Source organism: Schistocerca serialis, chromosome 1 (genome assembly GCF_023864345.2).
Source record: "Schistocerca serialis cubense isolate TAMUIC-IGC-003099 chromosome 1, iqSchSeri2.2, whole genome shotgun sequence".
Lineage (NCBI taxonomy): Eukaryota > Metazoa > Arthropoda > Insecta > Orthoptera > Acrididae > Schistocerca > Schistocerca serialis.
Window position 1 is genome coordinate 490,746,800 of NC_064638.1, and position 26,757 is coordinate 490,773,556.

Sequence of the window (26,757 nt, forward strand, 5' to 3'; positions counted from 1 at the left end):
ATGCAGGATCATACTGAATTAACGTGACCACTGTGATAGCAGATCAGGTGTTCAAATCCCTCAACCTCGCGCTGGCAGTAGCCACCACCTTTTCTTCTCATCTGCCTTCCGCCATCCCGAACGCCCCCCACCATCAGAGCAGCAAGTCTCCCAGCCACACAGCTGGAGAGGATACCACTGCCTGTGCCTCAGGACACACAGTCTGATTTAGCACAGATCATGGTGTGCCTCAGTAGTGAGATGGCCAACCTAACTGCTGCCCTCACATGCTCATATCTGCCCACCTCCACCCCATGCCCCCCACCTCCATCCTACACAGGCCAAAGTTACTACCCACATGGCTTGCATGACAGCCAGCACACAAGTCCCTGCAGGTCAAACAATCTCTACCCCTTCCTCGACCCGTCTAGTGAGCAGGAGGAGCCATGTGATGCTGATCATGTGTGCTGGTAACACAAGGGCTTTGCCAGTGACACAACAAACTGCCATCTGCCGTGCTCATGGCAGCCAAACACGGTCAGCGGCCAGTGGTTGCTACACCTGCTTGCTCCACAATTTCACAGCAACTGTTTCCTATCGGACCAGCACTACTCCACCCTTCCTATTTCTACCTCATCGATGCCAGTTTGGACTTGTCCATTTTCCCATGCAGGCTCTTACCCATCCTCCCTCTTACTGCTCAATGCTGCAAACAGTTCCGTGATCTCCACTTATGGCCCCATACCCATCGTATTGGCCTTAGTTAGGTGTTTCTCTGGTCTTTCTGTGGCTGACGTCACCAACCTGATCCTCAGTGTGGATTTCCTTTCCCACATCAATCCCCCCCCCCCCCCCCCAAACCTCATGTTTCATTGCCTGATCAATGGAGCAGCACATCGCTCTGTACTCTACACCATCAGTCCCGCATCCCACCTCACCCCCCCCCCCCCCCCCCGGGCACAACACAGTGCACTATATCTTGACAACGCAGTGCACTATATCACAACAACACAGTGCACTATATCATGACCACACTGAGCCCATCAGTACACTGCCACATCCATTCTCTCCCACTGGCTGTAAGCAAGTTCGTGCAGGCAGAAATTGCAGCCTACATTGCTGCCATAATCCTATGACCTTCATAAAGCCCATGGTCCTCTGCACTCTATTTAATTCCCAAGAAGGATGGCACCTGGTGCCCTTGTGGTGATTACTGGCACCCGAATAAATGATTAATTTTCGACCGTTATCCCATTCCTCCTTTTGCGTGGTTACAGCAAATCAATTTTGGGTTCTGCCATATTCAGTACGGTAGACTGCACACAAGCTTTTATGCAGATCCCGGTTGCACCAGATGGTGTCGAGAAGACAGCCATTTTACACCCTTTGGTCTCTTCGAAAGCCCCTTTATGCCTTTCGGCCTCCGTAATGCCATGCAAATGTGGCAGTGTTTCCTGGGCGATGTCCTCTGTGGCACAAAAAAAAAAAGATTCAAATGGTTCGGAGCACAATCCGACTTAACTTCTGAGGTCATCAGTCACATAGAACTTAGAACTAATTAAACCTAACTAACCTAAGGACATCAAACACATCCATGCTCGAGGCAGGATTCGAACCTGCTACCGTAGCGGTCACTCGGTTCCAGACTGTAGCACCTAGAACCGCACGGCCACTCCGGCCGGCCTTCTGTGGCACACTGGAATGTTTTACCTATCTGGACAACTTCTTACTTATGCCCAGAACTCAACCGAACACTGAACACCTCCAGGGGGGGGGGGGGGGGGGGGGGGCGTTATATGTCTGGAATGAGCAGCAATCATCCTCAACATCAACAAATGCTTATTCAGGATAGCCGAGATTGAATTCCTGGGACACATCATTTCCACATCTTGTTTGCGCCCCCCCTACCAAGAAAGTCTTGCGGTCGCCTTGTTTCCACACCCTGCAACATACAAGGAACTATGTAGACTTTTGGGGATGGCAAATATTTGTTCCGCCTTTTTCTAAAAGACAGCCTCTGTAGGAACCGATCACTGCCACACTGTGAGACAGCTAAACGAAAGGTGACAGACCTGCACCATGGGCTACTAGCATTACAGCCAGTTTCGGGCACACCAAACATGACCTTGCCTAGGTGGCCCTCCTGGGGGCACTCCAACCCCTTCGTACCCCTCGCTATTGTCACTGATGTGAGTCGGTCTGTGATTGGCATGGTCCTGCAGCAGCATACTGGGGATGCTTGGCAGCTGCTGGCTTTCTTTTCAGCCAAGCTATCTAGCTGCAATGCATATGGGCTGCGTACAATTAGGAGCTGCTCGCAATGTACGAAGCAGTGAAGTGTTTCCGCTCCTCTGCTGAGGGTCATGATTTCTGTATTTTTACAGACCACTGGTCACTCACGGCAGGTTTTTGCCAGAAAGACAGTGATCAAATATCACCTCAGGAGTTCATCCACCAGGAGCACATAGCGCAACTTACCACTGATATGTGACATGTAGCTGGCGTCAACAACTTCGTTGCCGGTTACCTCACTTGTTCATGTACCCTCAGCCCTATGCTAGATTACGAGGCCCTTGCAAAAGCCAAAACCACCGACCCCATACTAGCCCACTGACATCAGGATCCAAATTCAGATCTAATCCTCCACCTCCACCCAGTCACAGGCACTGACCTGTTGGTTTGGTGTGATCTCCTGTCTGACCCCGTGCATCCCACCGGCTTCAAAGACAGCATCCACCCCTACCTTCCCCTGGCCTTCCACAAACCGGTTTTCAACCACTTGCATGGTTAGCACATCCTGGGGTCTGCATCTGCTGCCCTTGTCCAGGAGCATTTTTTCTGGCCCAGTGTCTAATGGGACTGCCACGTGTGTCTGCGTCACATGCCAACGTTGCAAAGTGGGCCATCACTTTCACGCACCAATGGCCTCGTTTCCTCCTGTTGAACACCGATTCTCCCATGTCCACATTGACCTTGTCGGTGACTTTCCCCCTTTCAGATGGCTGATGCTTTCTCCTTACTATGATAGACAGGTTCACACACTGCCAGAAGCCATGCCCATCCTGGACATTTTGGCCAAAAAAGTCGCCGCTGCATTCATCAAAATATGGGATTCACGTTTCAGTTCCCCACCACATAACGTCCAACCACGGGCACCAATTTACGTCACATTTGTTCAGAATCCTCGCCTAGACCTGCAGTACCCTGGTCCACACTACCACTAGCTGTCATCCTACAGTAAATGGTGTCGTGGAATATTTCCACTGCATGTTGAAATCCACTCTTACCTGCTGTGATGGCAAATGGTCTGCTGCTTTGCCACTGGTATTGTTAGGCATGCAGGCTGCCCACCCCGACGTGGAATCTTCGCACACCAACGGGGTATATGGACAGCCCCTGGTCCTGCCAGGTGACTTTATTGAGCCACAACCTTTCCCTGCTACGTTATCTATCCCAGCCTACATTCAGTATCTCCAAGACTACATGGTACACCCACAGCCGACACCTCCCCGATGCCTTGGCGAGCGCAAAACTTTTGTGCTCAATGACCTCGTGTCATGCACTTGTTTCCCAATAATGTGGACCCTTACCCTCTATAGCTGTTGGGGCTATTTTAAGAACTGCACTGACTACAAAAGAATAGTTCAAACAGTCCATCTGTAGCTACAAACCAGAATTGGTCAGCTATCGAAATAATCATGCAAACATGATTTCGCCATGATCACAATATGATACAGGCAAACCAGAATAATTTGCAAATAATTACACAAATGTGCCAGCGTTGTTGAACACTGCCATACTATCAAAAAGAGAGATGGAGAACAACATCGCAGATGAAATGCCACAAGGGGTATCATCAATCCAATTGATGAAGGTTTACTCAAACACAGATAATTTCTGATCTTTTGGCAGGAATCATAAAAGACACACCCAGTGGTATTTGTGTGAGCATTTAGGAACATATTATCCTGATATTGTTCCGAACAACAAAAAATCCAATTCGTTCAAAAAATGAAAGAAACATTGCATCCTATAACTATAATACAAATGAGTCACTGTTGGAATCTGCCAGCTTGGTAGGGATATGAAATGACAGATGACAAGATCAACATCCAGGAAAGCAGCTCAGGATTCAGAATAGGACAAAGTGAAATTTGAGAGGAGGTATTCAGATATTCCAGGAATTTTGACAAGTCAGCCTCACCATGAGTCCATATGGTAAAGATGTCACCAATGTACCTAAACCAGACCAGGGGCTGAAGACCTATAGATTCCAGGAGCCCCCTCCTAGCGACCCATGAAACTTTTGGCATAGAAAGGAGCCATCCTGTTTCCCATGGCTGTACCCCAGATCTGTTTTTAAGCATCTTGGAATTCTTACATTCACTTCCCAGTACACTAAACCCTTGACAGTTTTTGTTATTTCAGATGAACTGTGATAGTAAGTGGTGGAGCAAGAGCTTAACTATGTTGTGAGTAATATTAATACTGTAGGTCAAAACAGACTGTAGTGCTCTGAAGGAGGGAAGATATGAGTTTTTGTCCTGTTGGTAAGTGGTCATTAGCTGTAGAGTACCATACTAGGTTTGTTGGCCAGTAATTGGGTATCAATTCAGACATAGCCCTATGGAAAAAAAAATTGAAGTGGTCAGCGAAACCATGAAAACAAAAGCCCTATTTTTTTGTCACAATGCAACACAAGTCAGCATATAGGGTTGAAAAGTGAAGATGTTGAAGGCTGTTTCACATTCAAAGGCTATAGAAAGAAATGCAAAAGGAAATATTACTTAAAAAAGAAAACTGAAGTAGAGTGAGGCATTCAAAGTACAAAAAATAAAGAAGATAAACAAAAACTATCAATAAAGAAACCTGTATAGAATGGTGCTTGTTAATGCCTGAGCACATGGAATTAAAAAGCTCAGGACCACTGTAAACATGCAGTAAGTAAATGTAGATCAACATACATTACGACATGAAAAAATTGCATTATTTATTTAATAATACCCTGAACTTACTGTAGGTCACCATAACTGTTCAGTGCTAACACTCAGTGCTAACACTCAGTGCTAACACTCAGTGCTAACACTCAGTGCTAACACTCAGTGCTAACACTCAGTGCTAACACTCAGTGCTAACACTCAGTGCTAACACTCAGTGCTAACACTCAGTGCTAACACTCAGTGCTAACACTCAGTGCTAACACTCAGTGCTAACACTCAGTGCTAACACTCAGTGCTAACACTCAGTGCTAACACTCAGTGCTAACACTCAGTGCTAACACTCAGTGCTAACACTCAGTGCTAACACTCAGTGCTAACACTCAGTGCTAACACTCAGTGCTAACACTCAGTGCTAACACTCAGTGCTAACACTCAGTGCTAACACTCAGTGCTAACACTCAGTGCTAACACTCAGTGCTAACACTCAGTGCTAACACTCAGTGCTAACACTCAGTGCTAACACTCAGTGCTAACACTCAGTGCTAACACTCAGTGCTAACACTCAGTGCTAACACTCAGTGCTAACACTCAGTGCTAACACTCAGTGCTAACACTCAGTGCTAACACTCAGTGCTAACACTCAGTGCTAACACTCAGTGCTAACACTCAGTGCTAACACTCAGTGCTAACACTCAGTGCTAACACTCAGTGCTAACACTCAGTGCTAACACTCAGTGCTAACACTCAGTGCTAACACTCAGTGCTAACACTCAGTGCTAACACTCAGTGCTAACACTCAGTGCTAACACTCAGTGCTAACACTCAGTGCTAACACTCAGTGCTAACACTCAGTGCTAACACTCAGTGCTAACACTCAGTGCTAACACTCAGTGCTAACACTCAGTGCTAACACTCAGTGCTAACACTCAGTGCTAACACTCAGTGCTAACACTCAGTGCTAACACTCAGTGCTAACACTCAGTGCTAACACTCAGTGCTAACACTCAGTGCTAACACTCAGTGCTAACACTCAGTGCTAACACTCAGTGCTAACACTCAGTGCTAACACTCAGTGCTAACACTCAGTGCTAACACTCAGTGCTAACACTCAGTGCTAACACTAAGCAAAAATAATAATTGCATTTTTACAAAAAAATTGTATCATATACTGAAAGCTAAGGAAAGGCACCAGAGTTAAAAATGGATTGAAATAATCACATGAGGATACACAGAAGAAAGAAGGAAGGTGCCTGGTTGTATGAAGAAACTTTGACAAAAAAATGCCAAAAGGACAGTTGTGACAGGGCTTTATATAGTTAAAAGAATGAAGGCTACGTGGTGCTCTACCATCAGCAATGAGGTCATTAGAGAAGGAGCACTATCTACATCTACATCTACATCTATACTCCGCGAGCCACCTTACGGTGTGTGGCGTAGGGTACTTATTGTACCACTATCTGATCCCCCCTTCCCTGTTCCATTCACGAATTGTGCGTGGGAAGAACGACTGCTTGTAAGTCTCCGTATTTGCTCTAATTTCTCGGATCATTTCGTTGTGATCATTACGCGAGATATATGTGGGCGGTAGTAATATGTTGCCCATCTCTTCCCGGAATGTGCTCTCTCGTAATTTCGATAATAAACCTCTCCGTATTGCGTAACGCCTTTCTTGAAGTGTCCGCCACTGGAGTTTGTTCAGCATCTCCGTAACGCTCTCACGCTGACTAAATGTCCCCATGACGAATCGCGCTGCTTTTCGCTGGATCATGTCTATCTCTTCTATTAATCCAACCTGGTAAGGGTCCCATACTGATGAGCAATACTCAAGAATCGGACGAACAAGCGTTTTGTAAGCTACTTCTTTCGTCGATGAGTCACATTTTCTTAGAATTCTTCCTATGAATCTCAACCTGGCGCCTGACTGAGCACAGATTAGGAAGGGAACTGGCCATGATGTTTTCAAAGGAGCCATCACAGCATTCAACCTAGGAATATCTGAAACTACAGAGAACCTGATGCAAGATGGCTGGAAAGGAGTTCGGATTTGCATTTGGGATGAGTACATTCCAGTGTCATACCCACTGCACCAACAGGAGGACAAGGAAAATAAGGAGAGCAAATTCAGGAAGACATTAGTAAATTGTATGAGTTGAAGCACAATTGCACAACATGAAAGAAAGAAGATGGTGGCTTTAGTTGTAAATAAGGAATAATGATGACATCTACACATTTATTCCTACAGCTTTGCCAACTTAGGATTTTGTTTCCTTTACCAAATGAATTGTTTTTGCATGTCCAGATTGCAAAATATATACCTCTTCCCTAGAAGCATTTAATTTTAAATCAGCAAATGTTGATGTTACACATGTGCTAGCATAATCGTACTCTGTTTATAAGGTATAAGTACTTGTTACATAATGCTTAGGATCATAGGCATTGAATACTACACAAAACTGGAAATTGTATTTTATCATAAAAATACATTTTTATTTCATTTAAATAAGAAAGTAAATTAAATTAAATTATGTCTTTACAGTAACATATTTCCACAATCTCCTAGACAGCTAAGTACCAGTCATAACTATATAAATTAGTGCTACTACACATCAAATTTAACAAATGATTATGGAATTTTATTTTTACTGTTAAGCACTTTCATTAGTCTTTCCGAGCTTGTTTTCCATGTGACAGATTAGCTGAAAGCTGTACATAAACATTATACTATGGAGCAGCAAAAGTGGCAGCTTTACTTGGTTCATGTCTAAGCACACATTTCTCACTGTATCACATCTTCCACAGGTACAGTCATAGGAATCAATAGCTACTGAATGGGCACTTCTCATTAACAGGATTGATATATCAACACTGTCCTTCATTTATGCTGCCACCAGCAAACCTTTCCAATAGTCTGCCAAGTTTGGTTTCAAACACAAAAACCGAAAATTCTAACGACTGAGCCCTAAAGAGTAACACTAGTGAGGGAAGTGTGCGGAAAAGGTGGAGTGGGTACCTTCTATATTTGCCCATCCAGTCATCAGTTTCACTGCTCCCTAGTATAGAACAATTTCTTGTTGACAAAGACACCACACAATGTTCAGCTCACAGGAAATGAATTACAAACAACAGCAGAGACATCAGTATCCTCATCAATAAATGAATTCATTAGACATGGGAAAATTTCTAAGACTAAAACCAGACAAAAAGTAAATAATATACAACTGATCAAGGATTAGTTTAAGGCCACATGAAATGTCATTGAGAGAGGAAGTAGGTTACGGAAGTCAACTGTTTGCAATGGGGGAGAATATAACCAACTTACTGCAACTTTACTTTTTAATAATTATCCACATATACACCAATGAAAGTGATAAGTAAAAAGACTCAGGCTGTTATAGTGCATGAAAAACTTTATGCAGGTGTTGGCCTAAGAAGAATTAATCATGACTGTTTTTTGCACCAAGTCAATAAAAATTATACATGCCTTCCAGAAACAATATTTCACTCTGCAACAGAGTGTGTACTGTTTTAACACTTCCTGAAAGATTGAAATTGCATGCTGAATTGGGGCTTTAATTTGAAACCTGGCGTTTCCTGGGCAGTTCTCTGGCCAACTAAGCTGTCCAGTCATGACTGGTGACCCAAGCCTACAGCTCTATTTCTATCAGTATCTACCTCCAAGAACACTGTTTGTGAAAGCCAAGGTTCCAAGTTGGAGTGCCAATCTGATACACAGTTTTAATTTGCTAGGAAGTTTCATCATATTAGTTGACAATGATTCTACATAACATGCATTCGTATTTGAGCAATAATCAACTGATATTCAGTCTTTTGAAAAATTAACTTTACATTTAAATACATATTACATGAAACAAATAATAAAATATTAGGTTTTCGTTCATATGTGATGAGTTTTTTTACAATGAATTAGCAGTACAAAAGTTAAAACTAATCAAGTCCAAACAATCTTTGCTATCCATGGAACATAACTGGAAACCCTTGTGTATATTGCAGGTGTATTTTCAGCTCCACATACTGAACTCCCAAATGATGTGACTCCAATTATCTTGTACATGCAGTGTTCAATGTCTCGTACCTGCAGTGGTCCACCTGAATCGCCCTGTTGAAGTAACAACAATGAGATATATTACATATTACCAACATCTATATTTGTAGGAAATTAAACTAAATTTTGTTCTGTGTTAGTAATTACATATTCATCCCATACTCCATACGTGAATGGAACAGGAAGAATCCCTCAAAACTGGTACAACGGAAAGTATGCTCTATTGTACCTCACAGTAGTTTGCAGAATATGGACGTAGATTTAGATATTTGCACTTCTTAACTGTGTATGGCATATTTATTGAATTCCACGACTGTTACATTACTACTTCCTTTCCTCATCCATACTAATATTAAATGAGAGAGTAACTATGTCTGTTTATCATGACTGAACCGCAAAAAAAGGGGCACTAAAAGGTTGTAGTACAGAATTGAACATCGTTTTTATATAAATGAACATAAACTACATTAAAAAATTATTCAATTTGTTAAATAAATGTACACATTGCATAATGCATACCTACTTCACTAGCACAGTGCATAGATAACCACAATCCTTTGCACACTTTGCTTGGCAACTACACTGCGTGTACTGCCACATCATATTTTAGGGCACTGGAAATACTTTTATAAGCTTTTGGGACAGGTTTCTTACATCAGAACAAGAAATAAGTTTATTTAAACATATATCTTTTATTTCTGAGTTATTAATGAAAGTCCACAGTTTAGGTGACTGGAGTTCATCAACACACGAACTCATAATAAACGCTCAAAATGCCTTCTTACTTCTGAACGTGCATGCAGTCATCACATGATGGATTGTTGCACCCTTTCAAATACTTCCTGATAGTTTTGAAGGATTCCCTTACACACTGAAGATTTTCTGCATCTGGATGGTGTGCTGCATCAACTGTTTAAGGTGCCCTCAGAGATAATAATCCAAAGGATTGAGGTCATGGGGGATGTATAGGTCATGGAACCAATCCTCCTCCACCTATCCATCAGTCATGGTAGATACCAGCCAGTGTATCTCAAATACTGAGGCTGAAATTTGCTGGAGCGCCATCATGCATAAACCATATGTTTCTTCTTATTTACAGCGGCACGTCATCTAGTATGTCTTGGCGATGTTCTGAATAAAATCCCAACAGACAGCACCTGTAAGACATGCTGGGAGAACATATGGCTCTACTAGATAGTCTCCCACAATTCCAGTCCACACATTAACATTAAACTGATGCTTAAGTCTAGCCTGTATTTTAGTCTGGGGATTATGATCAGCTCATATGATCTGGTTGTGGAAATCTGTTATTCCATCTCTTCCAGTCATTGCCTCATCCTTAAACAAACTGAAGAGACTAACAATGCATTGCCAGTTTTCACAACAAACCATAGATGAAAGTTCTCCCGTAGTCAGTGACCAGCAGGCATAGAGCCCCGCACATTGCTGAAGATGATATGGATACACGAGCTGCTTGTGAAGTCCCTCCATGCTGAATTTTGAGAAGCACCACACGCATGAACCACTTGTCTTGCACTGATACCTGGCTCTTCTTTGACAGTCCATAGAAAGTGGTCTTGCTGGGCACGTGTATGTGCAGCACTTGGTCTTCCTCGTTCAGTTGTCTATGGTGCTACAGAGCCTGTCTCAGTAAGACAATGATACAGAGAACCAAAGGCTTGTTAACCAAGTTGTCTTTGGCCTGTAAAACCTCTGCAGCCTTTTTTACATAGCATTACCACTGCCACACTTAAAAATTTTGTGTACCTTCTCATGAAATGAATATCCAGCTGCTTTTAGCCAACTCACTACATTTGTACATGTACATAACGCCTGATGAATGATGAACATAAACTAGTCTTCCTGGCAACACAAGGCAGTCTAGGATACAATGAGTCAAATGAGTGCATAGATACATGAAGTAGTTGGGCAGTATTTGGCAAACTATTCAACATCAACTTTCATTAATAACTTGAAAACTAATCATTTTTGAACATATATTTATATGAGTTTTTTGTGTTAGGAACCTATCCCCAAAGTCTGTAAGAGTGTTTTTGAAACTCTCTGTGCATGAGAAGTTCTTACACAACCAGATGTATAAACACTTCACCTGGTCCTCCTCAGCCCAACTGACCACCTTCCTTGATGTTGATCTTCACTTTAATGATGGCTACATGAGTACACATCAGTACCTCCATCCACATCAAACATACCAACCACCAACAATACTTCCAGTTTGACAGCTGTGATCCATTCCACACCAGGCGGTCCCTTCCATACAGCCTAGCCACCTGTAGTTGGTGCATCTTTAGTGACAAGTAATCCCTCTCAAAATATGCCTATGGTCGCACTACAGTCTGGCCACATAGGATAACTCTTCTCACCCTACTCCAACCTTGTCTCAGACATTTCCTACTCCAAAGGCAGAGCTGCCAGTGAAAGCAGCTGTCATTTACAAATTTAGCTGCAGCCACTGTGTTGCATTCTACATAGGCATGATTATTAACAAACTGTCTGTATTCCTGAGTGGCTACTGCCAAAATATGCCCCAGAGACAGCTGCACAACCCAGTTGCTGAACATGCCACTCTGACTGTTCCTTGCAACATATTCTGTTCCTGTAAACCCCCTGGCCTTAACATTCAGATTACTGAGTAAGTTAGGTATGAAATGAACAGAAATTGCTTGTGCCAGCTAAAGAATATGTATGGTATAAATATACAGGATTTTCTTTTTATTACATAAATGCCTACAAAGGTACAATTAATTACACATTTAATTTCTGATTAATTACCAAATCACCCACATTAATTACAGAGAGGAATGTTCATTGTGGGAGGTCAAGAAGACAAAATGTTAATATGATGTTAGTTGCCTGCAGGAAAACCCAGAATTAATGCCCATATAGTTCTAGGAATCTGGCTGAAACCAAGAGCAAACAGCAGTAAAATTTTAAATCTTAAAATATAAATAACAACACTGGGATAGATACTGGTGGCATATGTACTACAGTAAGTGTCTTGTATATTGTGGTTATAATGAATCATGAGTGTGAAATTATTTTGTTGAAGACAAAAATCAAAAGTAACATTTATAGACCACCAGATTCAGGTACTGCAGTGGCAGAACTCTTCAGGGAAAAATTTAAGATGGTCATGTGTAAATTTCCCAATAATGTAATGACAAGAGATTTCCACTTAGCAACTACAAACTGTAAGTTTTATGTGATTAGATAGGTGATTAGGACCAGAATGGATGGATTTTGTGCCAAATGTCTTAGCTGAAAATTAGCTTGTGTAATTAGAGAAACAACTGACAGGATGAAGTCTTACATAACAACATGATAAATGGTCCAAGTGTTTTGATTCATAGACCAAGGAGGGGGTACCAGTGTTGATAAGGCTATCAGTGACTGTAATTGATGAAAGGCATATTAATCCAAGGAGATAGTATTTAAAATCATTACCAACACTTTTGTCACTACTTTCACAACTAGATTCACTTTAAACAGTTGCAGTTCTTCAAAAATCTGAATCACTGAAGGACACATGACTTGCTTCATCATCATTTTTGAAAACAATCAACAAGCTTCTATAAACCACCACCACCACCACCACCACCACCACCACCACCACCAACAACAACAACAACAACAACAACAACAACAACAACCTACTCTTCACCATGCTGACTGGCAGTTAAGATCAACTACCATGTGACACACTTGGCTTGTGCTCCAGTTTAGAATACAGTAAAGAGCCATCTATTTGCTAGAACTTCAACTCTGAGCATCCACATAGTGAAGCATGCATTTGTGAGCAGATCTTATTATACGATTTAAATGCCACATCAACTTCTTGCAACTACAGCTCATCATTTGATGTGATTAGGTTAAGAAGGGCAAGAAAATAATTCTGGCCTCCAAGTATAGAAAAAAAATTCAAAAACACATCTTTCACTCCGTAATGCCATGTGTGGTGTTTGTAAAGCTCCTGGAAGATTAAAACTGCGTGCTAGTCCAGGATTTTAAGCTGGGACCTTGCCTTTCAGCGGTAATGTTCTTATCTGAGCTCTGTAGGTGTGGGGACTCTGCAGGTGACAGCAACTGCCACAGAGAGGAGACTGATTAGCAACAGCAGCATGATGTGGGATATCTGAGGAAAAATGATTCAGTGTGCTCTATTCCTACCACAAACTTATGCCTGTATTCGTCCTGTGTCCCTTATGAAATAAAGTGCATCCTACCTAGAACTGTGTCCATTCCAGGGTAAAATCCACATTGGTGACCTTTGATAATCATGTACAGCTCATCTGAATGCTTTTTACATTCTCAGTTTGGATACTTCATGTCAATGATTGTGATAATTTGCACCTGTCATGTAGCTAAATTCCTTAGACAGGGCAGTGACATTTGAAAGCATGTGTTCTGTGTTTTACAGTGAAATACCCAGTAACAAACACTGTTTAAGCAGAAAATAATCATTCTTAGTGCAGTGTTAACAGTGCTGGTAATGATACCTACAGCACCAAACAATGATTCCTAAAGACAATCTTTTGGGTGATTTTGTCCCAGACTTCACTATGCTTGCACATCATCCCAATACTGGACACCGGCTTCTTGCACATGGCAATTCTCAAATGTTCACTGATGTTTATGTGAATACCATGCCATATCCAGTCCATCTGCACAACCATTCACCGACAACTCCTCCATCCATTTTGGTTCACAACTCAAGCTGTCTCCGTTCTGCTCAGATCAACCAGTGATGTAGTTCACAATTTTTGAGTGCCTTCTGGTCACCTAAGGCCTCTGAGATGACAGTGTACAATTTGTTGCTTTCCTAAACCACAGACAGAATCAGTGATATTATTCTGTTTCCCCCAAGATAGCAATACACTCTCACGACTTTGGTGCCAGTTATGTACACTCGGGGATATTAACCCCATACCTGATCACACATTTTAGACTACGGATCTTCAAGATGCCATCCCAAAGACAACTGGTCAAGATTTCAAATGAATGTGAATCATTGGAAAGCAAATTCATTTTAGTAGGCTGGATTTTTACTATTTTGCATCATCAACAATGTATAAACATGCAGATAAAAATGTCTCTGAGCCTGACTCACAGCAGCTATGCTGCACTAACCACTTAGGTGCAGCCAAACCAATGCAGAACACGACATCAACTTTGCTAGAGGTGATGACCTTCAGCTGACCATAACAAACATTCAGACAACCGACAACCATGCCTCGTGCACTGACATTCCTTATGGGGATGGCTCAACTGAGTTCACACACCGTTTGGCAACATTGATTGCAACTGTCAGCCACTGTGTGATAATCTGAAAGCAAAGCATGATCCACAATAGATGCACTCAATCACAGTGATGATTCAAGCCATCTCATCCTGTAGTATTTCAATGAAACATCTTACACATGCCACTTCTTTAGCAGAGTGTAAAACTCTGCGTCTTTGACTGCATATGTAGAACATATTTTCTGATTGTCATGGGTCTGAACATGAATACCTCACCTCATGGACATTCTCTCTCTCTCTCTCTCTCTCTCTCTCTCTCTCTCTCTCTCTCTCTCTCTCATTTGTTTTTGATGGCTGTTTCAAAAAAGAAGTAAGTGTCGCTCTGTAAAGTTTGGCAAACAATTTCACATATCAAATTATTATGCTGCATTTTAGAACTATTTTAGGCTGCAACAACAGAGAGTTGCCAACAAATTGTTTGGTGGCCACAGCCAAATGCTACTAGTGTTCAGTCGGCTTTTACTTTAGCGAACTTTTATTCCAGCATCCCTGAGATCTCTTTTACCAATCTTTTCTGTCAGTATCCGGGCAATGTAATGACGCAATTTTTAGATCGGTCACTGGCCTATAAACAATGCCGTCTGTCAACATTCTCGTTGGTCTGATGGGAATCTGATGCTGGTTGGTGGAATATATAATTTCATTACCCACAAGTAAAAATTTTTTATGCAGTATTTTACCATTTCTGAAGCATAGCCACCAGCAAAAGTGATAAATTTAATATTCCATTTTTTTTAAATACCAGTAATATTAAACTACCCTCAGCAGTTCCATCCCCTGGACTACAACACAATTCACAATTGATGTGTGACATCTCCATAGAGTGGACAACATTGTCGTCGACTACCTGTCAAGAATAAATGCCCTTGCCACCCAAGTCAAAACCAACAAATTTGCAGAGGCACAGTGCAAGACTGGTAAATTATGCAACTCCTTCAAGATTCTATAATCAACTTACTTACAGAAAGTTTCCCATCCCTGGTTCCACCAGGCAAGTACTGAGTGATGTTTTGCAAAACTGAATTCAACTTTTTGTGCCCACATCAATAAGGAAGGACATATTCTTCCAAATCCAATTTGTCTCACCCTGGCATACATTCACTGACATGAAATGGCTTATGCTGTCTTACAATGCCTAATATTTAAAAGGAGTGCATATACTGCACATGTATGTGCATGTATTGACATCACAGCAAGATGGGTCATCATGCACAACCACTACTTGGTCATTTTGAGGTTCCAAAACATCTCTTCCTGAGTCTCAAGGCTATTGTTATATACTCTACATTATCAATAACGTGACGGGCTGGGTGGAAGCCATTCTCCTCTAGGGAATTATGACAGAGCTGATTGCAAGAGCATTTGTTGACACACGAATATCTCATTTCAGCTGCCCGAACTCTATAACAACTGACTGATGAAGACAGTTTGAATTAGTCCTATTTAACAAACTATACAACCTGTTGCGTATGATGTTACAGCACAATGGCCTACCACCCTTAGAGAAATGACCTCAAGGTTCGATCACACTGTACAATTAAAGCCGCCCTTATGTGTCATTGCAGTTATTGGATGGAAGCAAGTCCCTTGGGTGCTATTAGGTATATGCACCACTCACACAGACGGGATGAGATTGAAAAGGTGGCAGATCAGTGACAAATGTTCAAAGCTGCCAATCATAAATGTTCAAGATTGCTCTACAGCATGCTTTCAACAGGTTTTTAACATGCGAAGGTTGATATGGTTTAGCAAGACTTGCTGTGATTTGAAGCTAAGTTAAGGACTTGTTGCAAAAGTAAAGAGAGCTTTACACTAATTAATGCAATTTGAAGTAAATAAAGTACCCAATAGCAAGACCAATTTTAGTGTACAATATTAATATGTGCATGACCAAAAATATTGCTTTTTCTGAAATTAAGAGGTAGATTCTGGATTCTTGTGTAGCTAGGTAATTAAGGTCTAGTACTTTATTGGCCTAATTTATAATGTGTGAAACATTTCTCACAATATGTGCAACTTATATTGAAAGCCTAACACTGTATAGTTGATCGTTAAACTTGAAGCATTTCTTTATTTCTTATGGGAATAGTTATTCATATGGAAAACCTCAATTACACAAAAGTGGCCAAATAATCACTGTACAGCTGTGAACTGTGATTCAAAACTAATGAAAAATTTAATTACGAAAACACTGTACACATTTGTCAAGTAAGAAATTATGAATTATAATGAAAAGGTATGTAGTTGTCAAATCTCAAGATGATATTGAAATATGTGAAATATTAGAAAAAGAGTGTAACATAAAAAAACTTTGTGAAGACACTTAAAAGTCTAGAATTAACCGTCTTGGTTATTTATATGTCAAAATTTTAACGATTTAATTGTCATTACATTATATCAGATGCTGTGGGAGTGTCTTTTGTGATTGCCTAAGTCGATTTGTGTATCTGTTCATCACCTGTTGGAAATGAAATAAATGGCATTTCTATTCAAAAGGCCTCTGCTTTTATGACACTTCTAGTGATGTTGATGTATATAAAGGGCCTCATGGACACTGGTGTTGTATATAGGAAACTTTTAATGACATACAATTGTATCAGACTGCAAACACATCTTCATAGGATCAATTTTATGTTTATGAACTGCCTGTTGACCCTCAATGCAAGAACAGCAGAAATTTTTTAAGTATTTTATGGTCAATATGAAAGTTATGAGTGCTACATTATAACTACATTAAAGAGTTATGTTGTACTGTCAAATACATATTTGACCTCTATTAACATAAATTTACCTGACATGTATCCTTGCTTCCCCTTGGATCACCAGCACAAAGCATACCATTATCATCTATGCCATTTGGAAGCCTGAAGTTAGCTCTATATGTCCCATTACACTCAGAGAAGGGTTGAAATGGCAATGTCACTTTCATGAGCTCATTGCTGCCTTCTCTATCAACTGAAACATAAGTTAAAAGTATTTTATGACTGTAATGATCTTATTCATGTTATTAGATATCAGAAAAATAATTTTTAAGTGGCAGATTAAAAAAAATGTTATTACAAAGTTTCATTCCAGTCATTCTGTGAAAAATGAACATTGCAGGCAAATAGTGACAACTGCAGAGTAGTTGTTTCCCCACACAATTTCCTGAAATAATTTTTTTGCTGTCCGTTTAACAATCAGTTTTCAGACATTGTCATGGCTTTAGTTCACATGCACAAGGCTTTAGTTTGCATACACATAAATGCATATGTTGATATAAAAAGCTATGATTAATAATTACCTTTTTTTGTAGTCAAACAAACTTATGGCAATAGACACTAACAATTTTGCAGACAGATTACAGATTAAAATTTTCTTTTGAGTAACAGCCTCTCTCTATTAATGAATGTTTCAGTTTATTCTTTAAGGCTTCTAAATTAGCTATGTTAAGATCAGTTTGAAAAAGTTGTTCTTAGTGTGTGTGTGGACTGCGGTCTGCAGCCTTTTTATTACTTGTAATTCTGTAAAAGTTTTCCCTCTCCTGTGTACTGTAGCTATGTACATTACTGTTTATTACCAACAATATTAGGAAAAGGATAGATTGCTGCTCACTATAAACATGTCCCACCGAGTCGCAGACAGGCACAACAAAAAGATGCATATTGATATCTCTCAGCCAAAACCTTGTTCAGAAAACAAACACACACACACACACACACACACACACACACACACACACACACACACACTTGCACAAGCAAGCACACCTCACGCACATATCACCGCTACCACTGGCAGCTCCAACCGGGATATGACTCACGTGAATAGCAATCTGGAGTGAGACGGGGAAGGTGGATAGACAGCAGGGTATAGGTGTGAGGAGAGAAGAGAGCTTGCTGTCTCGTGGGGCATGCGGGGACTACAGACTGCCAAGTGAGCATCAGGATGTGGGATGTGGGGGGGGGGGGGGGGGGGGGGGGGGGGGGAATGGGGAGGAGAGAAGGAGAGGATGGGGAAGGGGGAAAGATGGATGGGTACATTGGCAGAGGGCATCACATACAGAGGGTGACGGAATGTGAAAAGAGAGGAGGTGATAGGACAAGGGGGCAGAAACTGGTGGGTGGACGATGTGAGGACAGTAGGTCACCATTGGTTGAGGTTTGGATCATTTCCTAATATTGTTGATGTTCCAACCTGGAGTTTCTATTGTTTGATTTTATTGTTTAATGCATTACATTCTGAATATAGTTTCAGAAACAGGATTGTCAGTAAGATGTACATAGAATAGACGGGAATAGATTGTTGTTGTTGTTGTTGTTGTGGTCTTCAGTCCTGAGACTGGTTTGATGCAGCTCTCCATGCTACTCTATCCTGTGCAAGCTTCTTCATCTCCCAGTACCTACTGCAACCTACATCCTTCTGAATCTGCTTAGTGTATTCACCTCTTGGTCTCCCTCTACGATTTTTACCCTCCACGCTGCCCTCCAATGCTAAATTTGTGATCCCTTGATGCCTCAGAACATGTCCAACCAACCGATCCCTTCTTCTAGTCAAGTTGTGCCACAAACTTCTCCTCTCCCCAATCCTATTCAATACCTCATTAGTTACGTGATCTAGCCACCTTATCTTCAGCATTCTACTGTAGCACCACATTTCGAAAGCTTCTATTCTCTTCTTGTCCAAACTAGTTATCGTCCATGTTTCACTTCCATACATGGCTACACTCCATACAAATACTTCAGAAACGACTTCCTGACACTTAAATCTATACTCGATGTTAACAAATTTCTCTTCTTCAGAAACGATTTCCTTGCCATTGCCAGTCTACATTTTATATCCTCCCTACTTCGACCATCATTAGTTATTTTACTCCCCAAATAGCAAATCTCCTTTACTACTTTAAGTGTCTCATTTCCTAATCTAATTCCCTCAGCATCACCCGATTTAATTTGACTACATTCCATTATCCTCGTTTTGCTTTTGTTGATGTTCATCTTATATCCTCCTTTCAAGACACTGTCCATTCCGTTCAACTGCTCTTCCAAGTCCTTTGCTGCCTCTGACAGAATTACAATGTCATCGGCGAACCTCAAAGTTTTTACTTCTTCTGCATGAATTCTAATACCTACTCCGAATTTTTCTTTTGTTTCCTTTACTGCTTGCTCAATATACAGATTGAATAATATCGGGGAGAGGCTACAACCCTGTCTCACTCCTTTCCCAACCACTGCTTCCCTTTCATGTCTTTTGACCCTTATAACTGCCATCTGGTTTCTGTACAAATTGTAAGTAGCCTTTCGCTCCCTGTATTTTACCCCTGCCACCTTCAGAATTTGACGTTTGTATTCCTTTTTGCCTGCTTCATTTACTGCATTTTTATATTTTCTCCTTTCATCAATTAAATTCAATATTTCTTCTGTTACCCAAGGATTTCTATTAGCCCTCGTCTTTTTACCTACTTGATCATCTGCTGCCTTCACTACTTCATCCCTCAGAGCTACCCATTCTTCTTCTACTGTATTTCTTTCCCCCATTCCTGTCAATTGTTCCCTTATGCTCTCCCTGAACCACTCTACAACCTCTCGTTCTTTCAGTTTATCCAGGTCCCATCTCCTTAAATTCCCGCCTTTTTGCAGTTTCTTCAGTTTCAATCTGCAGCTCATAACCAATAGATTGTGGTCAGAATCCACATCTGCCCCTGGAAATGTCTTACAATTTAAAACCTGGTTCCTAAATCTCTGTCTTACCATTATATAATCTATCTGATACCTTTTAGTATCTCCAGGATTCTTCCAGGTATACAACCTTCTTTTATGATTCTTGAACCAAGTGTTAGCTATGATTAAGTTATGCTCTGTGCAAAATTCTACAAGGGGCTTCCTCTTTCATTTCTTCCCCCCAATCCATATTCACCTACTATGTTTCCTTCTCTCCCATTTCCTACTGACGAATTCCAGTCACCCATGACTATTAAATTTTCATCTCCCTTCACTACCTGAATAATTTCTTTTATCTCGTCATACATTTCATCTATTTCTTCATCATCTGCAGGGCTAGTTGGCATATAAACTTGTACTACTGTAGTAGGCATGGGCTTTGTGTCTATCTTGGCCACAATAATGCGTTCACTATGCTGTTTGTAGTAGCTAACCCGCACTCCTATTTTTTTATTCATTATTAAACCTACTCCTGCATTACCCCTATTTGATTTTGTATTTATAACCCTGTAATCACCTGACAAAAAGTCTTGTTCCTCCTGCCACCAAACTTCACTAATTCCCACTATATCTAACTTTAACCTATCCATTTCCCTTTTTAAATTTTCTAACCTACCTGCCCGATTAAGGGATCTGACATTCCACGCTCCGAACCGTAGAACGCCAGTTTTCTTTCTCCTGATAACGACGTCCTCTTGAGTAGTCTCCACCCGGAGATCCGAATGGGGGACTATTTTACCTCCGGAATATTTTACCCAAGAGGACGCCATCATCATTTAATCACACAGTAAAGCTGCATGTCCTCGGGAAAAATTACGGCTGTAGTTTCCCCTTGCTTTCAGCTGTTCGCAGTACCAGCACAGCAAGGCCGTTTTGGTTAATGTTACAAGGCCAGATCAGTCAATCATCCAGACTGTTGCCCCTGCAACTACTGAAAAGGCTGCTGCCCCTTTTCAGGAACCACACGTTTGTCTGGCCTCTCAACAGATGCCCCTTCGTTGTGGTCGCACCTACGGTACGGCATCTGTATCACTGAGGCACGCAAGCCTCCCCACCAACAGCAAGGTCCATGGTTCATGGGGGGGAATAGATGGTAAGTATTTAATTTTTTCTGAAGATTCCTCTATAATGCTTTCTCTTGTTTACCATAGCTACCACTCTTACTGTCTTTTTTGTGGTCTGAGAAGCCTGTCTGTATAGACTGCTGGTACCCCACCCCAGACCTTAGTACCATACTGAAAATGCAGATGTATCAATCTAAAATATATTTGCCTTTAAGTATCTTAGGATAGGAAGACCAAGACAAGTTTCAGTATATACACGTTTGTACTGATTTTGATCTATGCGCTCTATTCATGATAGGTGTTCATCAACAATAAGAACCAAAAATGTGTGTTTATTTGTATATCTAAGTGCCAGTGGAGTTGTGAATGGAATAAGATTTATATTTAGATTATAACCATGCAGGACTGCACTGTCACTGTTTCTCTTCATTTACAAGTAGCTTATTTACAATCAGCTAAGTAAACAGAATGTTGTAATTAATTTCTCTTCTGTTAGCAGCACTTTTCATATCACTGCCCCAGCTAACAAGGGGTGTGTCATCCATGTAGCTTACAATCTTGCAATTTTGGTGTTCGGTTAAATCATTAACATACAACAATGAACAGGAAAGGCCCTAACATACTTCCTTGAAGTGTACCACATTGAAGTACCCTGTAGGTTGACTTAGTTGTTAGTAACTGTTCATTCCTCTTGTAAGTTAGCTTAACACACTGTTTCATGTCTTTCAAATAGGAGGTAAGTAGTTTTAAGGCTGCTCCGGTCATCCTGTTGTCTTCTAATTTATGTAATAGAATGGTATGGTTAATGGTACCAAAAGCATTATTCATACAGAGGAAAGTGGCTGTTACCTTGTCTCCTTCAGCCACCTTGTTTAATACTAGTATTTCATACATAAAAGTTGTTACTGCAATCATAGTAGGTTTTCTTTTCTGTTCTGATGTTAATGATATTTGCCCATAGTTTTTTGTCAGTTTTTATTCCTTTCTAGTACACTCATAGAATTTAAGTGATTTTTCAAGAGATTGGGGAAATCACCATGGCAGAGGGAGGTATGTAGTATGTGTGTCATACGTTTCACTCATTCTCTTCCGCATTTCTTTAGCAGCTTAGGTGAAATGTCATCTCAGTTTCTGGACATCTTTGCTTGACATTTTGAGATAACAGCTAGGAGGCCCCTCTCGATAACTCTGTGGGTGAGAAAAGATTGGCTGCTGTTTCTAACATAAAAATTGTGTATCTAGTCATGTACTTTACTTGTGCCAATCTTAATGAAGTTTTGTAAGAATTTCACAAACGCTTATTTCATATTATTTATTATTTCATTACTTTATTTTAATGTTATGCTATTGTGTTTACAATATTGCTGTTTCTCACACTCTTTATATATTATTTTTCAGGCTGTTTTGCTAACACAACTGGAGTTTTTTTTTATTTGACAAGCATATTTATGAGCCTTCAAGTTAGTCAAGGAACCTCTGTATATTTTTCATGACCAAATAGATGTTCCTTAACAAAAATATTATTATATGGGGTAACAAAAAAAAGTTTATGATTGGAATCCATGCCATTCATGTTTTATGTTAATGATCTGGCAGGCAGAAATATCTAGTTAGATTCAATATGTGATTATCAGATCTGGTGCCAGATCACACTTTGTAAATCCCACAATTTTCTTCAAGGCATCTGCTTGACATTGTGAGGCTACTGCTGACAAATAGCAAATTGTCTTCTTAAGGAAGCCCCATCTGAAAGTTGTGCATGTGCAACTCAGTTGCTTCCAGTTTGATGAATGTTGGATGTTCAGAGACCCCTAGCAGGAGCTTAGCTGTGGCATTCAGACATGCACCAGGTCAGCAGTGCTCCTGCTGACTACTGCTGTATCTGTGAATCAAACCAAAACTTGGCAGCTAGATGGTTTCACCATCATGTTACAGTGGAACTGTCATCAAAAAATTCCCAAGTTTATGTATAGAGAATGACAGCAGGTACAGGGTTCCACACTGTACTTGATTGGAATCCTGAGTCCCTTTTTATTCAGTTATCTGACATTTGAATACGTATTGCCTCCTTTATCACAGAGTCCCATATAAATGAAATGAAGACATAATCATAGTTTCTCATACATTATGTGCTATCCTGTACTAAGGCAATGTTCTGCTATTACAGATTTATATGGTTGGCGGAGACAGGTATGATGATGGTTTCCCTCCCTATCTGTCCAATAGATACCATTCCACACTCGCAAAGAATCTTTAACACACATTGATTCTTTAAGGTGAATTCACCTTTAATAGTATTCAATGAATTTCTCAGTTGGCAAGAGGATAATGGACAAATCTAATGCTGTGCCAGTTGAAGACTCTTATGATAGTTGAGGAAATACAATAAAAGTACAATAAGAAAGCTCTGATAGAGGGTGCCTCTGTTTCTTCATTTTGTTCCCTCAGCTGGACTTCTTTTTCCTGCAGAGTGAGATTAATTCATATTTCAGAATGTCCATGGTGTCAGAAAACTGTCTGCAGTTGTTGAAGCTTACCCAAAAACTGTCAAGATCAGATACAATGTCTGCTCCATGAACAAGGGCATGCAATTCACCATTGTGTCATGCAGGGTATTGATAACTTGTAGCCTACAAATTGCAATCAGTGCGAGTAGTCTTGCACGAAAAGGTATGCTCCAGTGTTACATCAGCTTCCCTTTGTACCACAACATCCAGGAAGGGTAATGTGCGATCTTTTTCCATCTCCATCATAAAGTAAATAATCAGATGGAATGAATTAAGATGCTGAAGGAATGCAGGTAATGAAAATTCCTGGTAGATTAAAACTGTGATGAATGAGCACTCAAAACCCGGATCATCTTTCATGGGCAAGTGCTCTACCAACTGTTAAAAGATTTATCCCACTGTGATGCAAGGCAGTCAATACCTTCATGGAAAAAAGTTTGCAGTTGCCTACGAAACAGTGATTGTACTTATTTATCAGAAGCACATCAATGGCCACAAATGTCTTGCTTCAAAGCTACAAAAATATGGGAATCACGTGGGGTGAGTTTGGGACTGTATAGAGGATGTGTAAGGGTCTCCACACATGTTGAAAAGGCTGTTTTGAGTATGGTGTATAAGTGTAGCTGGGAAGCCCTTACACATCCTCTGTATAGTCGTGATCTCTCCCTGTGTGATTTCCATATTTTTGGAGCTCTGAAGAAAAACATTCTTGGCAACACTTCGTTTCAGATGAAGAGGTGTCCAGCTGGGTATAATCATAAAATGAATTCACAATTGTGAATAAAGACTACCATTAGCAGCAGACTGGAATGACAACAATGAAAATTTGTGGCACACCAGGAATCGAACCGTGATTTTTTGCTTTTTGTGAGTGGTTGCCTTACCATTTGGCTATCTGTGCATGACTCTACACCTGATAGTAGTCCTTATTTGCAATTGCAAATTCATTTGATGTGTTTCGTAATGGCTGTGGTCGCTGCAGTGCCTGTTCCTGTGTACATGCCTGCATGTCCAAAGGAAATTTGCACTGTAATCAGAGTAACACAGGCACTGCAATACTGGGCAAGTGACTTCCAAGCACAATGCCTAAACCATATGGGAATATACACAACGGATGTACAAGTACAGGTCATAGACACATGGTTGACAACATATGGAAGTTTGGGTCTGGCCATGAGTCATGCATGGATAGCCAAATTATAAGGTGACTGCTTGCAATAGGCAGATTGGAGTCTCAGTCTGGCACCCATTTTCGTTGTCATCATACCATTCTAAAGGTGATAGCAGCACTTATTTGCAATTGCAAATTCATTTCACATGTTTTGTAACAGCTATGGTCACCACAATGCCAGTTCCTGTGGACATCCATGCATGTCCAATGGAACTTTACATCGTAATCAGAATAACACAGGTACAACAATATTGTGGGTATAATCATGGTTCCATAGGCAATCAAAAAAATTTTTCCATGATAACATTGACCATCTTATCTCATAGTGGATTAAATGTGTTAACAATTGTGGTGATTGCTTTTGAAATAATAAACAGTATACATAGTACTTTTTTCCCATCTGTGTTGTTTTTATTTGATTGCGTATTATATTAGTAGCTTCCCCGGTCAGAGGAAGCTGGTAGATAAAGTATGAGAAACTGATGTACACACCCTGCGACACAGTAAAAATTATCATTCTGTGACATGGATCAGAAAAGAGCAATGATTTTTCTGGGTTATATTGGATCCATCTGTAAGTTGATACTTCCTCTATTGAATTCAATGTTTGTCATCTCTCTCTCTCTCTCTCTCTCTCTCTCTCTCTCTCTCTCTCTCTCTCTCTCATGTGTTTATTCTTGTCCATACTGGGGACAATATAGGAGTGAAACAGTTAAGCTCTGTAAGAGTATTCAAAATATGCTAGACACTTATATAGAGAAACTAATAGAAAGCCATTTGTAAGCATGCATTACAATGGTATTTAAAATTGTTATATAAAACAAACTTACGCCAATCCTGACGACCAAATCCTGTGGCAATGCCCTTATCATACGTTGGAGGGGCAAAAGTGTCATACAGACATGCAGGCCTTACAAAACCAGTAAACGAAACATCACGGTCCAGCTCAAAGATGGCAATGTCATTATAGCGTTTGGGCGGATTGTATCTTGGATGGCGTATCCGACGTACAATATTAAACTCCTGGGGCTCTGTATTAGTATTTGTTTCATTCAACAACAAGGCTCCAAGAAGTACTCGCCTAGCACACCCCCTGGATACAAAAACCAATTATTTTTATACTGCAGTTTATTAACCAAAACAAAAAATACAAAAACAAAGTCTATTCAATACAATAAATATGCCAAGAAAACCACAGAGAATACATGTAAAGATGATTTGAATACTACTTTGTTTTATTTGAAATATACAGCAGAGTCCCACTAATCCAAACCCCGATAATCTGAATGTTCAGTTAATGTGAATATGAAAAATGTAAATCTAAGTATGGAAAATTGTGCGGTTAACTGCTGTACATACACACTATTTTAATTTACACAGTACAGTAAACATGTATTAGAAAAATTGGCAAGAAAACATTAGGTTTAAACAACACATAACAATGAAAGAAAAGCTGTCAAACTTACTAAAATACAGCAGACATTTTTTCCCTACTTTTTAGATGACAAAAACACAGTCCTTGTTTTTTGGCATAATGAAGACAGTCTGTCATATGACACATAGTTGTGCCATCATTTCATAAACATCAAGTTAGCAGGTGTAGCAATGGGCTGTTGCTCCAAATAACGTAGTGCAAGTCAAGAGATTCTGCTGCTTCACTGTGTGGTACCAGCTCTCCTTTGTCACTTTCAGGCTCATTTTCACTTCCGTCACAGCAGTCCACTTCTTCCTGGTCTTGAGTCACAGCAGCAACTAAATCAGTGTCAGTAAGGTTCTCCACACATGCCCCATCCGCTGCCATCTGCTCATCTAACATCTCCTTCACTAGCTTCTTCACATCTAGGGAGTCTCTGTATCATCTGTAGTAGATTTTCCTCTTCATTTGCAACTAAGTTGTCCTGAAATTCAAGAGATGCCCACAGTTTTCTCCATGATTTTCTCAGAGTATTTTCTGAAATATTCTGCCATGCCTCAGCAGCCCAATAAACAACATCCTTCACATTGGTCTTTTTTGG

The 26,757-nt window shown here is 40.5% G+C and overlaps 1 protein-coding gene across 1 annotated transcript in view; it reads right to left on the minus strand.

The window, feature by feature from the left end:
* Positions 1-7,379: 7,379 nt before the first annotated feature.
* The window catches only part of LOC126473880 (serine protease snake-like), a 101,387-nt gene continuing 82,009 nt past the window's right edge, over positions 7,380-26,757 (minus strand). The window contains exons 5-7 of the mRNA XM_050101220.1: positions 25,573-25,835; positions 17,093-17,256; positions 7,380-9,036 (exon numbers count right to left, since the gene is read on the minus strand). Coding sequence (XP_049957177.1) covers positions 8,869-9,036; positions 17,093-17,256; positions 25,573-25,835 — 595 coding nt within the window. The 3' untranslated portion in view covers positions 7,380-8,868. The remainder of the gene's footprint in view (positions 9,037-17,092; positions 17,257-25,572; positions 25,836-26,757) is intronic.